The 15,627-nt window shown below is 43.9% G+C and overlaps 6 protein-coding genes across 6 annotated transcripts; 2 read left to right on the forward strand and 4 right to left on the reverse strand.

Annotated features, from left to right (window-relative positions):
- Window positions 1-216: 216 nt before the first annotated feature.
- PUMCH_003019 (uncharacterized protein) lies at window positions 217-1,941 on the forward strand (the record flags this gene model as incomplete). Its single annotated transcript, XM_063022006.1, has 1 exon — window positions 217-1,941. One exon carries the CDS (start codon window positions 217-219, stop codon window positions 1,939-1,941), a length of 1,725 nt encoding a protein of 574 aa, XP_062878076.1.
- A 102-nt stretch (window positions 1,942-2,043) lies between these two features.
- PUMCH_003020 (uncharacterized protein) lies at window positions 2,044-2,964 on the reverse strand (the record flags this gene model as incomplete). Its single annotated transcript, XM_063022007.1, has 1 exon — window positions 2,044-2,964. One exon carries the CDS (start codon window positions 2,962-2,964, stop codon window positions 2,044-2,046), a length of 921 nt encoding a protein of 306 aa, XP_062878077.1.
- Window positions 2,965-4,439: 1,475 nt separating this feature from the next.
- Window positions 4,440-5,039, forward strand: PUMCH_003021 (uncharacterized protein; the record flags this gene model as incomplete). The annotated part of the gene is made up of 1 exon (XM_063022008.1): window positions 4,440-5,039. One exon carries the CDS (start codon window positions 4,440-4,442, stop codon window positions 5,037-5,039), a length of 600 nt encoding a protein of 199 aa, XP_062878078.1.
- Window positions 5,040-5,237: 198 nt separating this feature from the next.
- Window positions 5,238-6,023, reverse strand: PUMCH_003022 (uncharacterized protein; the record flags this gene model as incomplete). The annotated part of the gene is made up of 1 exon (XM_063022009.1): window positions 5,238-6,023. One exon carries the CDS (start codon window positions 6,021-6,023, stop codon window positions 5,238-5,240), a length of 786 nt encoding a protein of 261 aa, XP_062878079.1.
- Window positions 6,024-6,381: 358 nt separating this feature from the next.
- Window positions 6,382-8,277, reverse strand: PUMCH_003023 (uncharacterized protein; the record flags this gene model as incomplete). The annotated part of the gene is made up of 1 exon (XM_063022010.1): window positions 6,382-8,277. One exon carries the CDS (start codon window positions 8,275-8,277, stop codon window positions 6,382-6,384), a length of 1,896 nt encoding a protein of 631 aa, XP_062878080.1.
- An 823-nt stretch (window positions 8,278-9,100) lies between these two features.
- Window positions 9,101-15,565, reverse strand: PUMCH_003024 (uncharacterized protein; the record flags this gene model as incomplete). The annotated part of the gene is made up of 1 exon (XM_063022011.1): window positions 9,101-15,565. The coding sequence occupies one exon, from the start codon at window positions 15,563-15,565 to the stop codon at window positions 9,101-9,103; it is 6,465 nt and encodes a 2,154-aa protein (XP_062878081.1).
- Window positions 15,566-15,627: the final 62 nt, after the last annotated feature.

Below are 15,627 nucleotides of genomic sequence, written 5' to 3' on the forward strand. Positions count from 1 at the left end.
CTTTTCAGGATCATTGCAGCGGCCTTGTCCTGCAGAGCATGGTGTCACATGTAGTCCTCAAACAGTCCGTCTCGCGCTACCTGCACTACCCGCAGAGGCACTTACCATTCCACATTGGGCACAATTGTAAATACACCTTCTCCACAGAATTCTTTTCGTTAAAAACAACTGTTAGCTATTCTGCACCTCCAACACAGTGTGCTACTTCCGGCGCAAATGTCGTCCATATCTGACGAATACGATGCCCTTGAGGTGATCGGAAAAGGGTCTTTCGGTACCGTCCGTAAAGTCAAACATAAAGCCACCGGAGAAGTCCTGGTACGAAAAGAAATCGAGTACACATCCATGAATGCACAAGAAAAAAACCACATTGTTTCTGAGTTGCGGATTCTCCGTGAACTCAACCATCCACACATCGTCAAGTATTCGAGACATGAACATGTATCCGAGAAAAAATCCATTCATATATATCAGGAGTATTGCGATGGAGGAGATTTGGGAAAGGTCATTTCGAACTACAGAAGGAATCGCGAGCTGGTTCCTGAAGAATTCATTTGGGAGGTTCTCGTTCAGACACTTCTAGCGTTGCACAGATGTCACTATGGAATCGAGGCACAAAATGTAGACCTCTTTCTGGCAGCAGCAGATCGGTCGGAGCCAGCAGTGAACTCCGAGACGGTTGTTATACATCGTGATATTAAGCCTGATAATATTTTCTTGCTGGACAATGGAAAGATCATCAAGCTTGGAGACTTTGGCCTCGCCAAAATGCTCACGTCTCAAAACGATTTTGCAAAAACATACGTTGGCACTCCATACTATATGTCTCCAGAGGTTTTGATGGACAATCCTTACTCTCCAGTGTGTGACATATGGTCACTTGGATGTGTGCTCTTCGAACTCTGCAATCTTCAACCTCCGTTCCAGGCAAAAACACATCTACTGCTACAAAACAAAATCAAGCAAGGTCAAATACCTGAAGTTTCACTGCATTACTCGCTACAGTTGCGTACAATTATTACGAATAGCATCACAGTAGACCCTAATCTACGTCCAAACACCTTCGAGCTACTCAATTCCATTCCTGTGAAAATGTTTCGCAAGGAAAAGGAACTCAAAAGCTTGAGCACCACGCTCACTGCATTCCACACACAACTTCTGATAAAAAGCGAGGAGTTGCAACGAAAAGAGCTGGCAATCAAGACGCTCGAAAACCTGCAAAACCAGACAAAAATGCTGAAGCAAGAGTTCGACTGCAAATTGCAAAACCAAAGACAAGAAATGGAGCGTCAGCTTCAGAGCCAGCGTCAAGATTTCGAGCGTAGACTTACAGTAATGAAGCAGGAGTTCCAACGCGAGAAATCCCTGCAAAAACGGGAATACGAGGACAACATATCTAGGATCCAAAAATTGTATTCCTCAAAGCAAGATCAGATGGAACGAGAATTAGTCGAAGAATTCGAAGCCCGGAAACGGGCAATGGACCAAGAAGCAAACGAATTGAGACTCAATTATCAGCGAGAGTTTAGCCATGTTGTTGAGCAAGAAGTGCAGACTCGCGTTATGGAACAGCTTCGGAAACGTGGACAGGAATACAAAGTTGATCTTCACCGTAAAAAATCTGATTCATCTGCCACCTCATTTGAAAAGCAAATACGATATCAGGCTCCCAGCAAACCGAAAGGACCAAGAGAGTACAGCGAAGAGCCTGAACAGCTCGCTCAAAATTTCAAGCAGCTAGCGGTCAATGGCACAAATGGGCAACAACGCCGAAGTCCTTTAAAGACAAAAAATGTTGAGTACGTCTACGAGCAGGTATCGCCGACACGCCCGAAAGTGGTCAAGAAAAGAATCACTGACGAGGTACAAAAAATGAATCTTCAGAAAAGAAATACTCCGGTCTTTGAAGAAGAGTACAATAGACAAAATTACAGACACTGATAGTGCGGCCACTAGCTGTCACACTATTAATGCAAGGCATAACCAAAAAGGGCACGATGAGCTTTAGTTCGTAAGTGTATCTTAATTCTGATATCTATAAATTTACTCAGTCCACTTGGACCCGGTCAAAGCCTCGTAGGCCTCAATGTACTTAGCCTTAGTGCGAACAGCAATGTCGTCATCCATGGCAACACCGTCCTTTCCGTTCAAGTTGTTGGCGGTCAACCAGTCACGCAAAAATTGTTTGTCGTAGGAGTCCTGGCCCTGTCCAAGCTTGTAAGTGGAAGCGTTCCAGAAACGAGACGAGTCTGGGGTCAAAACCTCGTCCACCAAAACAACGTTGTCGTTCTCGTCCAAGCCAAACTCGAACTTGGTGTCAGCAATGATGATGCCCTTGCTCTTGGCATACTCCTTGGCCTTGGTGTAAAGGTCAACGGCGATCGAGGCAACCTTGTCACACAACTCCTTGCCAACGATTTTCTCAGCCTGCTCAGGAGAGATGTTTTCGTCGTGCTCTCCCTGCTCAGCCTTGGTTGATGGGGTGAAAATAGGGTTTGCAAACTCTTGGGACTCTTGCAAATCCTGCTCCTTGACAGTCAAGCCATGCACGGTCTTGGAAGACTTGTACTCCTTCCAAGCAGAACCAGTGATGTAACCACGGACAATGACCTCCAATGGAATCAACTTCATTTTCTTCACGAGCAAGGAACGGCCCTCCAATTGCTCTCTGTACTTTGGTTCCGACAACTTTGCAGGCAAATGCTTGAAGAGATCGGCGCTTCCAGCAGGCAAGGCCAAGTGGTTTGGAACCTCAGCAGACAAGAAGTCGAACCAGAACTCAGACAAACTGGTGAGAATCTTACCTTTGGCGGGAATACCGTTGGTCATGATAACATCGTAGGCAGAGATTCTGTCAGTGGCGACGAAAAGGAGGGTTTTGGCGTCGACCTCGTAGATGTCACGGACTTTTCCACGAGCGACAAGGGGCAAAATCCCGTCGAGATTGGTTGTGTGGAGAGACATTGGTGTGGTATGGGTTGGGTAGAGTCACTAATAGTTAGTGTTAATTAAGCGAGTGCGATTGTCGATGAGCTGCAGATAGTGAGCAGAGGAACAGAAGATAACGTAGGTGAAAGTGAGAAATTGACCAGAAGAGAGAATTTGTGTATTTTTGGAGGTTCGATATTCGGTGGAATTTGGCGTTGTTGGATTTTTTTTCTGCAAGCGGAGCAGTGTGGCTCAATATGGCCCTGGCAGTGGTTCCTATTAGATCCTACTAATGTTGGAAAAGTATGGAAAGTACTGTTCACAGTGAACATTCACGCTCCTATCCACGACTTAAGAGAGTATGAAACTCAAAATCGATAATAGATTGTCTTTTTTGCGAATTCTCGCTGTAGTTCAGGTCTCCACCCTCAGTACGACTCTATAATGTAGGTAGATTACTTGAAACGACTAGAATCTGAATGGTTGGTTTAAATGAGTGAATGTTTTTCTGAGATTGTTCTTTGGACTGTGGATTATCATTGTCCGTGAATATATTCTTTTGCCTCCAGATATGCAAATGTGAATTATACTTAGAAAAATGAAGCCTCAAATGAGAACATCCGAAGTATGAGTACTGGTTGCTCACAATGTTTTGAATCAGTTTTACAAACGGCAGTCGGGTGAATGTATTTGATCTTGAGGAATTAGTCGCAATTATATCCGTTTTTAGGACATCAGTCACCTACTCTTATTAAAGATTACAAAAAACGTGAATGGCGATTGAAGTACTTGTGCAGAGTAATCAGCATAAAACATTCGTTTCTCTTTTAGTCCTCTGACTTCGCCAGTCCCTTGCAAAATGTCTCTGATTCGACAACCCCAAATATTCAGGGTTTCTTCCTAAGAGATTCCATGCTGGAATCTATATCTCCGGCAAGAATGCAGTGAGCTGTATTGGCTGCTACGTTCTATTTAATGAATATTATTCTGTTCAGGAGTTACATAATTTGTGTTGAGTCTCGGGCACCTAAGTTGGTCTGAATCTATGCATGGCCACAAGAGTATTGAGCGGCTGTGAATGGCTTTTCGTGAATCATGTTGTCGAGTAAGCGCAACCAAATACATTGAACAGGAAAATTTGATTCAAAGCTAAACAACGACACTTCTGACATCCAGTACCATCACAAAAGCTATTTTTTTGCAGCCAGTGTAGCAGCCTGCAGGTAAGCGCATGCAACTGATAAGAATGTTCATGGCTAGTTTGGAGCGTTGCCAGAGACCCTCTAACCAAGGGATCTCCCAAAAAATAAATCATCAATTCTTTTCAATATAACAATGCTTCTCATTTTCTTCGAAAATAACAGAAGAATTCACCGCCGTGCCAGATTATTCACACTTTACAGACAGACGTCGAGTACAGGACATATCACGTGCGATTGTACTATACTACTACTAACCAATTTGCAACCAGAATTTTCCAATTCAACAACTTCAACTACTCCACAAACACAATGGCCACCAATATCACCTGGCACGAGAACTTCTCCCACGCTGAGCGTGTGGAGTTCAGAAAGCAAAAAGGTGTCACCGTTTGGTTGACTGGATTGTCCGCCAGTGGTAAGTCTACCATTGCCTGCGCTATTGAACAAGCCCTTTTGCAAAGAGGCTTGAATGCGTACAGATTGGATGGCGACAACATTCGTTTTGGTTTGAACAAGGACTTGGGATTCTCCGAGGCCGACCGTAACGAGAACATTCGTCGTATTTCTGAGGTAGCTAAGTTGTTCACTGACTCGTGCTGTGTCACCCTCACCTCGTTCATCAGTCCATACATCAAGGACAGACAAACTGCACGTGAGTTGCACGAGAAGGATGGTTTGCCATTTGTTGAAGTTTACGTTGATGTTCCTGTTGAGGTTGCCGAGCAGAGAGACCCTAAGGGTTTGTACAAGAAGGCCAGAGAGGGTATCATCAAGGAGTTCACTGGTATTTCCGCGCCATATGAGGCACCCGAGAAGCCAGAGATCCACTTGAGAAACTATGATGGACAGAGCATTGAGGAGAGCGCCAATGTCATCATCGAGTACTTGGAGGTCAACCAGTACATCTAGACATGACATTTTACATAATAGAAAATGAGAAACAAATTAGAAACTAGGCAATGCGTATCGTAAATGGACAGCTATCCTCAAATCGTATGAGAATCTCCTCTTTTACCCATTTCGACCACTCAATTGTTACCTTAGTCTCTCCTGGTTGGTCCCATAGAGCTTAGGTCTACAAGGCCATCCATTAGTAGTTCATTGCATCTACTTCTTCAAGCTGTCGAGGCGCGCCTGCAAATCATCCTCGTTGCTTCCTACGGCTTGCGCAACACGCGCGCTCGCAGGCTCCTCCGTGCGGATCTGGTTCGGTGTATCCTTCAAGCTTGTGTTGAGATCCACTCCAATCTCGTCCAACACCTTACTGAGAAGCTCGTCGACCTGCTCCTCCTCGCCGAGCCCATCTTCGTCCAACTCCATGGCATCATCAATGGCATCATCCATAAACTCCTGTTTCTGGTCCATGAGGTCGTTCTCTTTGGCAAACTCTTGCGCAATCCGCGAAAGCTGCGGAAGATTCATCAGGCGGTTCATTCCCAGAAGCACCCGCGTCGCATCACGCATCGACGCAGCCATCTGTTGGTTGCTTCGCACCGACTGGATCCGCAACGAAATGGCTTGGAGCTGTGCTTTCATCAGGTTGAACTTGTCGATGTAATTCTTCGTGCGGATGAGATCTTTCGCCTGGATCTTTGCGCTTGCGATCTGGCCCAGCTTCGCGGACTTTTTGATTTCACCCACGAGTTTCTTTTCCTGTTGTTGCAACTTTGCGGTTTCTCTGGTCAATTCACGCTGTGTCTTTTCGAGCGCCCGCTGGTTTTTTCGGAGCCTTTCTTGGGGAGTGAGCTTCTTGCCAAATGCCCACTCGAATAGTTGCGACATTGTGTTGGGATTTGTGCTTGGGGTGGTTGTGGTAGAGGTGAATGTGGGGTGTGTTGGAGTCGATCTGAGATAAGTGTGGAGGCGTGTGGGCCTCATATCTGTAGTGGGCATAGAAGACCCTTTTATATTTCATTGGTGGTCGTTGAATTTTTTTTTTCTTGATTAATATTGATCCTGTTTTTCATTTTTTAATTACGTCGGTTTAATGATTTTGTGGATATGATTGTTCTCGAATTGAGGGTATGTATTTCGTGGCTTGGAGCGACTTCTCTGTCCTGATATATCGGCGCGAGAATAAATATGTTCATTGGTAGGATTTTAAAGACGCCGTCATAAAGACGCTTGTGTCTGTCTCTGTATGCACAGCTTTCATCTAGCTTGTGTCTTTGTAGACATAGCTTTCCATCTAGACTGTGTCGTGGTCATTTTGATCTATGAGCGGATTGACTTTGTCAACTCGTCCCCGATTTTAATTTTCGTTATCTTCGCGGCGCAACATGGCCTCCTGCTCCTCGGATTCGTATTTCCTAACAGCCTCATACAACCGTTGAATAACATGCTCGGCGTCATCGGTGTTCACATCCTCTATGCCGAATTGATAGATTGAATAGATTCCAAAGAGGGCGGCAAGCGTACAGGCAACAAATGCAATGTATCCCTTGGCTGTAAAGCCTTCAGGCAAAGGAGCTAATTGAACGTTCTCGCCCGTGAGGTCTAGCCACTGTTCTGTTGTTCCTGAACGGCCAGCCGCATTACCCTGCGTAGGAACATTTGCAGCTTTACAAGCTTCCAAATGACTTGGATGGCCTATCTTTTGCTGAGCTTGTAACTCATGAGGTGCTTCGACGAGAGTGATTGCCAAACCTTGTTCCAAGTGCCAATCCACGTGACAGTGGAAGAACCATACACCGGGGTTATTGGCTTTGAATCGTAAAACAATGAATCCGTTAGCATTGACCATGACGGTATCTCTCATCATTGGGTATGCAGGGAATTTTGTGTGCTCGGGATTAGAAGGGTCATAGATCTGAGGATTTTCCTCGTCCTCGGTACCCTCGGAACGAGAAATGAGCTGGAAAGTATGTCCGTGAAGATGAAATGGATGGAGACCTGGGTCCATGTTGTTGAGAACAATCTCGACAATTTCATCGCGCTGAAGCACAAATGTGTTGGTGTTTGATCCGTAAATGGCAGAGTTACTTGCGAGATCTCCACTGGAAAACACAGTGTACAAGGACGGAACCTTGGGAGGCGTGTAAGTCAAGTTGTTGAAGAAAGCATAAGTGACACCATCCCCAAGCTGCTCCATGGAAAAAGTGAGTACGATTTGATAGTCAGCATCGTTGTACAAAGGCTTCTTTTTCAAGGTGGTGAATGTAAAGTCATCTGCGGGCGTCAAGGAATCCACGATGTCATCAAAGCTATGCTTATTGTTCGATAATGGCGCGGGCTTCGTCTCGGCTCCGGGGTAGTTCATGTAATTCGTTGAGATGAGCTTGAGATCAGCCGGGACAAGATCCAACATTGGTCTATCAATAATGTTGACGAACCTGAACGACTTTTCCTTGGGCTGTTTCTTTGTCTTGAGAAGCACACCGTACCTCTGTGCAACACTGATGTACAAGGAGCTAACGGTGACAGGCTCGATATATACTCCGTCCACCTCGACAATCACAAACTCGTGGTCTTCGAGATAGACGTACTGCGAAACAAACATTCCCATGTTGATTATACGCAAGTAATATGTGGTATCGGGTTTGACATCCCACGACACCAGTCTGGACTCGTTAAACAATGCATTTTGGGGGATAGGCTCAGCTCCCGACGGATTGAAACGAGACTTGAACTTGCGCATGATTTCCGCACTTTCCATGTGGTAATGATCGCCCACCGTCAAAGTGACATCCTCATCAAACTCAAATGGGTACTTGTCCTTCGAAGACTCTTCGATAACGAACACTCCACGAAGGCCATCACTATACTGTGCCCCCAGATGCGAGTGGTACCAATAGGTACCGGACTGTTCTACTACAAAATCATATAAAAACGATGACCCTGGAGGAATAGGACACTGCGTCACACCCTCCGGGCCATCCATACTATTCTGTCCCTTCATGAATAACCCATGGAAATGCAACGAGGTATTACGATCCTCCATCGCATTTGTGAGATTGATGCGGACCTGGTCCCCTCTCTGCACTCGGATAGCTGGCGGCGGCCATTGGCCATTGATTCCTATGACGTCTCTTTCATGTTCACCATCTGGGTTAGCTTTCATCAACTGTGCGGTGAAGTCGAAGTGGTGGACTGCTGCCATGGCATATGTGCACAAGGCGAGCCAAGGGGCAACTCGCAGCGATAGCATTTTTGTGTGTTCGACTGTGTTTTGTGCTACTTTTGAGGTATTGGTAGTAGAAGATCAGGACCCTGATAAACCTGTATGGTCCGTATCGGAGTTGCGAAGGCTGAGTGGAGGCTGGGGTAATATGGGAGACTGGTGTGGTGGGTGAACTGGAAAAGGCGAGCTGGAAACTAATGAAGTTGAATGAAGGATGGAAGAAGGCTATTTTCAATTTTTCGTTATTTTTTTCGGTGCATGATATAGAACAAAGTTTCCATGCTTCGTGCAAACGAAGGGATTTTGAAACCCGTAAATATTCTAGGAAGAAAAGGAAAATCGCTCTTGGCTCTTTAAATTAATCGAGTATTGTTTCTACTCTTTTCCGGCGTTGGATGTCGGATGAGTGCTAATGGCAGGGCTAAAACCCCCTCGTAGGCGGCACCGTAATGGACATCTCAGGCAACATTACTAATACATTTTCCAAATAAAACAAAAGTCACTGGAATGAATTCAATTCTGCGAGGTTTATGAGAACTGATTTATCGGATGATGGTTTGTGCACAAATGCACAAGTCTCTAACAAAAGCTAAGAGAAATGAGTGTACACTTTGTATCCGCTAGATATAACGATTGAACTTACACATACTTCAGATAAATATCATTTTGTTTTGGTTTTTATGAGTAGAAAATGAAAGTGAAGGAAAACTTGGCTTGAGTTAAATACTGTTCACTTGAGCCACATTCGGAATTAAATGGCTCAGTACTTCATCTCATCTACACAAACCGTTCGTCTAATGCAATTCTATTTTGTATACACCTCCAAATCTAAGATATCTTTCTCATTTTTTTAATTGACCTCTTCCTCATCTCCAAATGATTTCAAGGCAATGACAGTCTCTGATGGAGCAGAAATTGACTGTTTTTGTGCTGTCACCAATGCCTCAATGGCGTCACGTTGACTTGCATCAAGATGTTCAGTGACAACCATTTTAAAGCTTTGTGGGTTTCTGTTCATAAGCGCCGTCACCTTTGGTTGAAGATATTCAACCGACAACCGCTTCTTCTCGTAGGCAGAAACTAAAAGAGGTAAAAGAACTTTGAAAAGGTCTGTAGTCTGCTCTTCTTTGCTCAAAGCCTGACATTGCGAAAACACAAACACAATCTCAAACAACAATTTAGCATTGATTTTAGCTTCAGAACTGTCGTCTTGTAAGCTATTCAAAAGTTGGCCCATGAACAGACGCACAACCATATCAACGGATGCGTTACCAGTACCTGCGGCATAAATCAACGACTTTATGCTTTGAATGCATGTGGCTGCAAGCTCTTCAGTAGTCAACCCATCGAATAGCCGCTCCGAGAATGTCTTTGCCTCGGCCTCTCCGAGTTTGACGTCCGATCCAGTAGCCAAAATCATCATTGTGACGATGTAGTTGACTTTGTTCGCCTCATTTCTGAGAGCGGAGTCAGATTCAATGACGTTGTAAAATCGGGCCACCAAGTCAAGGTCTAGCTCTTTGCATGACCGGACGATTACCTTCAAGTGAGGCAACACAGCACTTATCAATTCTTCGTTACCAAATTCATAAAACTTGGCAAAGATATAGAGAATACAAGACAACAAGTCTGGAAGCCCATCTGCTGGAAACTTACTTGTCATCTCCACCAAAACAGTCAACTGTTTTTTCGTTAATGTAAGATTTCCTGCGGAGACACACTTTTTGAGTAGCAATTGGTGGGAAGCATTTTCTGGATTATAATCTTGTCGCAAGAAAGGATACGTTTCAAAAATAGGAAGCATTGTCACCCGCATCAATTCTAACATCTTAGTCTGATCGATACTTTCCAGAACCAAGATGGCAGTAAATAATTCATTAACAACGTCGATAACTTTGCATTTGATCATCACGTCGTTTTCCATGAGAACCAATCTGTCCAACAAATCTACTACCTCGCCGAACAAATTGTCATCAATTAATGATTGGGTTAGCTCTGGGATCTTGAGAAGCTGTATGACTGAAGTTAAGACTTCTGAGATATCGTTGCCTCGAATGAGAGCTTCAAGACACTGACAAAACATAACGAAGAAGAAATTGCCTGTTTCTTCTTGCAACAATTCTCTGATTAGGTCAGTGTTTGTCTCGAGTGAGAGGCTCAACACAGCTACAAAATTGAGCCAGTATTTCTGGAAAATTTCGAGCTCTCTTGCATCTGGGGAGCTGTATCGAATAGTTGATAAGTCTTTGAGAACGAGAATCCACAACAGAACCAACAATCGTGAGTACTTGTCTAGAATAGTCTCGAGCTCTTGTCTCAGCTCCTCATCCATATTTGCTAGGCGCAATTTGAGAACAGCCCAACAGTTCAAAATAGCCAATTGAATCGCTTTTTTGGGGTACTCTGCCATGGTTTCCAAAAATACGAACTTGAGGAACTTTCCGGACAGAATTTCCTCGAGAAGATAGATCATGGTCTTAAGGATTCTTTGTTTGGAATAAAACTTCACTCTTGGGAGATTGATGAATTTGGAAGAGACTGTGATTGCCTCAACTATTACCTCGGGGTCACTATCAGAGCCGAAGCAAGGTATCAAAGCGCTGATAATTTGTGCTTGTTGCTGCTCTAGTATAGAGGTATCTGGATAAAGGGGATCTTCAAGATCTCCGACCAAGTTTAAGATTCTATCGAGTAGGCGAATACCCCTGATGCGAATTGATAGCATAGGTGTAGTGGTTCCTAAGAAAGAAAGACGAATAATGTCTTGAATTTTTGATTTGAGGCTCTCTAAAAGCTGCACATCAGTTTCAGCTGCTTTCAAAATTGATATGATGAGATCATAAATGAGTGCTTTGAACTCCCAATTTATTGGCTGATTCTTGTCATCGCCGGGTACCCCAGCTTCAACAATGTTCTCAGACTCTTCATCCTTGAAATCAACGGTGTTACTTGTCGATGCTTTTTTCTTTTCTCTTTGCAGTATTGGTAACAGTTTTTGCTCGTAGTTTTGCTCTAAAAATGGACCGACTAACTTCCTGGAAGGAGTCTTGAACAATCCACTAAGTCGAGCGAACCAGTTTTGCTCTGAATGAGCATCCACCCAAAAAGTCAATAATTCCTTTGTGTAAATGGAGGGGCACAACTCCATTGCGATGAACGATAGATTGAGCGTGTGAGCGTCAAGTGTGGGAACTCCCACTTTTGTCATTTCAACTAAACTCAAGAATGCATTGTCTCCAAGACACCGGCTTGTGGTGAAAGGGAAAATCGCATTGCTATCAAGATACAAAGGACGAGATCTTCCAATTCCCAGCTTCATATTATGAACAATAATGAACTCATTGAATTGGCAAAACCAACTCGAGAAATCTGGAACGAAAGTGCTATCGAAAATGAGAAGTTCTTGGAGGAGAGCACTAATTTCCGTAAGTGTTGCCACGCATTCCACCTGGTCAATACTATCTAAGCCAAGACCATAGCAGTAAACGATGTGAAAAATCTTGGATTTCAAATCAGCATCAAAGTCTTTTATGCTTGGTCCCAAAGTTGTAATTAAGGTTTTCATCAACTTTGCAAATTCAATGCTCAATTTGTGCGTAGATCTAAGATTGGCTAGTTGAAAGTCGGTTTGACAGACCCCGTACATGCCCATCAAGAAATTAGAATGAAGCACCAAGATGGTATCTTTCATGAGGCCTTGCTTTCCAGTTGCGTCTTCTAATAGCGCATTTGCCGCCTTCAAACCGTAATACGCCATAACAGGATGTGAGTCTCTGAGTAACTGAGAAGTAACACTGAAAATTTCCGCAAATGAGACATGTGTCTGCTGATATATTTTGCAAACAGAGAGAAGATGCATGCCTCTAAGCTGAGGATTGACAGTATTGACAATTTTTGCGATCTTCAGAGCCACCAACTCCTCTGTCTTAGCCTTAGATAGCTGTGTGGATGCAAATCCGATAGCCTCCGCTAAAAGGACTGTAACATGTTGATTCTCGGAAGTGATGTCATCTATGATCTCTAGAGAAAGCAAGACAAGACCTTCATCCATTTGATAACCAGACCTATGAAGGTGTTTGAAAAGCATGTTGAGAGTCACGGCGATATTGATTTGAATGGCTTGCATTCTGAGTGGGTCGATTGTTTTGGTACTCACTGCAGCCTTGAGCTGTTCAAGTAACGAGAACTGAATTTTGTAACTCAAGGAGGGGAAAACCAAGCTAAGTAGCTCACTTGACAAATCAACCAATGATGTAATGAGGCTAGGCGAGTACTCGTGCCTCACAGAATACCTACCTAATATAGTAGATAACGGTTCGTGGTTGATGGAGGCAAATGATGATGAAAGAATCTGACTTTCCAAGAGGAATAACCAAGAAGTATTAGTGCCGTCACTGAACACATTGTCGGTATTTAGTGTAGACAACATAGGTGAAGAAGGCTCCCTGATCTGTTGACGCGAAGATCCGTTTAAGGAAAGTACATGGCTTTGATCACGCAAGTACTTATCATCTAAAGAGCATAAATCATCCACAACTGCGCTTCCCATCTGAAATCTGCTTGTTACACCAAAGTTGTAGTTGCATTCCTCTTCTAGGAGAATAATATTGTGATCGGCAAGAGCAACACTCTCGGTCTGTTGTTTTTTTGTATTCTTCGACTTGTCTTTGCCAGCTTCAGGAGATAATTGGCGGGAGAAGGCTTTGGTGTCTGAAAACACTTTGAGAAGAAACACCACAAGACTGGAGTTTACATCACTTTTGAGTGATTGTGCAAGCTTTATGAAACCCTGGAGAATAAGCTTTTTGTTGTACAAAATCAAGCTAATGAGTTGATTTTGTTCTGGGTATACATTTGTGTCAATTTCATTGGAAAACAAAAAGTTGCCGGTAACATCAACATTGAAGTCGCAATCATTGAAGGCTTGAGAATTGAGGCTTGTAATCGCACCAACACTTTCAATGCTGCTTTCCAAAGACAAAAGATACTTGTGAGACTTCACCAAAAAGAATTGCAATTGGCGGGACAATTCCGGTGAATGATCCAGTGCCAGGATGTAATTAAGAAGACAAGCAAGGCTTAGAGTACGAAGCTTGAGGTTGCACAAGATATCAGGCATACCCCCTGCTTCTGTACTACTATTGAGTCCGGATGTAACAAGTTGCGAAGTCAACAAATTTTTCCAGAAGACCAAAAACTGCGAGGAGTTTACTTTGACAAACTCAGAATCTCGGTACAAAGTCACCAAGGAAGTCAAGATAATCCAACAAGCCCCAGACTTGAGGGATTTCAGCCCATTAGTACTCTTCAAATTCTGGGTGCAAAAACTGAGTACTTTTGCGATTGTCGAATTTTGAAGTAGAGTTATTTCTGACTGCTTTATAAGAGCCAGCAATGCCAATGCATGCGAGAATAAAGTAACAGCGCGGCGATTTTTGTCATCAGTTCCTGGTTGATTGAACTCATAACTGACCATTTGATACAAATCTAAAATAAGCTGATTACTCAGGTTCTTATTGATATCAGCGAAGCGCTTCAAAGCATCCATGCTGTAGTTACGAATAGCCGACGATTCGTTTGAAAGAAGTGAAATTAAAAGTTTGCTGATGTAGCAGGATTTGTTTGAAGTAAGAGAGTTCTCTTCTTCCTCTGTCAAAGTGACATCAGTGGTGTCTGTGGAATCTGTCAGGGGGCTTATTTTCTCAGCGAAAGCCGCAGAATCAATTCCGCACTGTGACAAAAGTATAATTATGTCCAAAACAAGCTTCAATTGGTATGGATTGGACTTGAGATTTATCTTGGTCGAGGTCGCACCCTTTGCTTTGTTTCTCTTACCGCCAAAACCAAAGATAGTAGATTCGCGTTTGCTTTTGCTCGAGGCTCGGGACTCGTTGCTATCCGCGGACGATTGAGAGAACTTTTCGACGATGTACTGCGCCAAAACCTCATGCGCGGTGGAACCGAGTTCAGAAATAACGTGTCGAAGGACGACAGAAAAATGACATAAGGAACGAGACCATGGTTGGTTTTGGACATGAGAAGGGTGGTCCATCTCTCCAAATTTCTTCAATATGCTATCCAATAAATGCATCAACTTCAGTGGCCTTTCGACCAGAGATTGTAGTTCTTCGAGTTGTATATAAAATAGGAGTGTCTCTATGCAACCAACTTGATTGAGTAATAGATTAGAGCCAGACTTGATTAAACTCTCACTGTCATGATTCGAAATCGTGTTGCTCTCGCGCTTAACGTCAATGATGGGCTCCGAAAAACTGTTCAATCTGATGGACAATGAGGGATCCCACAAGTTGAGCAGCGGAAGTGGGTACAAGCCGATGAGGTACTCGTATGCATCAAAACTATCGGTATCGACGAAATTCAAGACCAAGTTTGCTACCAAGTCGACCATGGCAGCTCGAACTTCCACAAACTGAGATTCAAAACCGAAGTGGAACACCTTCTCGTGGCTCGTGAGAATATTCTGTTGGAATTGATGTTGCTGAGCCATGAGCGCTTCAGGCTTCATTTTCGAGCCCGATGTAGCAGAGGCAGAGAACTGAAGTAGTTGCTCATAGTTAGAAGTTGTCTGGAGGATGAGGAGGTTACGCAAACAATGGGTGTAATAGGTCACAAGAGTGACAGTTGTCAGTGAATCGTTCATGTCTGTTTGCGATGTTGATTCATTGTTGTTGGTACTGTCGCAGATCCTTGACGTGAGTATGGCTTTCAGAATGATCTTGTCGAGTTTGCTTTGCAACTTGTCGCTAATATCGGACTTCAGCGCAATGCCCAACAAGACACTTGCCAAATGTACTACGAGAGGGTCAACCGCGGGATCCTTCTTGAGAATCTTGTATATCTGATTGGTGGTGTATTCGATCAACGAGGTCACCTGGAGCGGATAGTGTTCTACGATGTCAGAAAGAACCAAGCATGCGACCTTTCCAGAAACAGAAAGGCTCCCGTCTTCGTCAACTGCAACAAACCCGATCAATTGATTTGCTAGGTCGTACACCTTGCTTGGAAGCTCTTTTAGCACCGAGGTGAGATTTTTCGCGAGCATCTTGGCGACGTTGGGCGAGTAGTCCAGAGCGTGTACTCCGCTAGCTTCTGAATCGGTGCCAGCCAGTTTTTCACCACCAGCTGGTCTACAAAAGACGTTGAGGATCGGTACGAGTTCGTCGTATGCTGCAAGATAGTTTATGTCGGCCAAATTGGCGGATTTTGCCGACAATTGCCAGTCAAGCAGGATCAAGTATTGTAGAACATCGGAGGAATCATAGTTTCGCAACAGGGGAGCAATGTTGGCAGACATTGTTGGTGGGAAATGGAGCTATCGGTGGTGTTTTGGAAATTACGTATAGGCTAGGTCACGTG

The sequence above is a fragment of the Australozyma saopauloensis genome, chromosome 3 (assembly GCF_035610405.1).
Source record: "Australozyma saopauloensis chromosome 3, complete sequence".
In the NCBI taxonomy this organism is placed as follows: domain Eukaryota; kingdom Fungi; phylum Ascomycota; class Pichiomycetes; order Serinales; family Metschnikowiaceae; genus Australozyma; species Australozyma saopauloensis.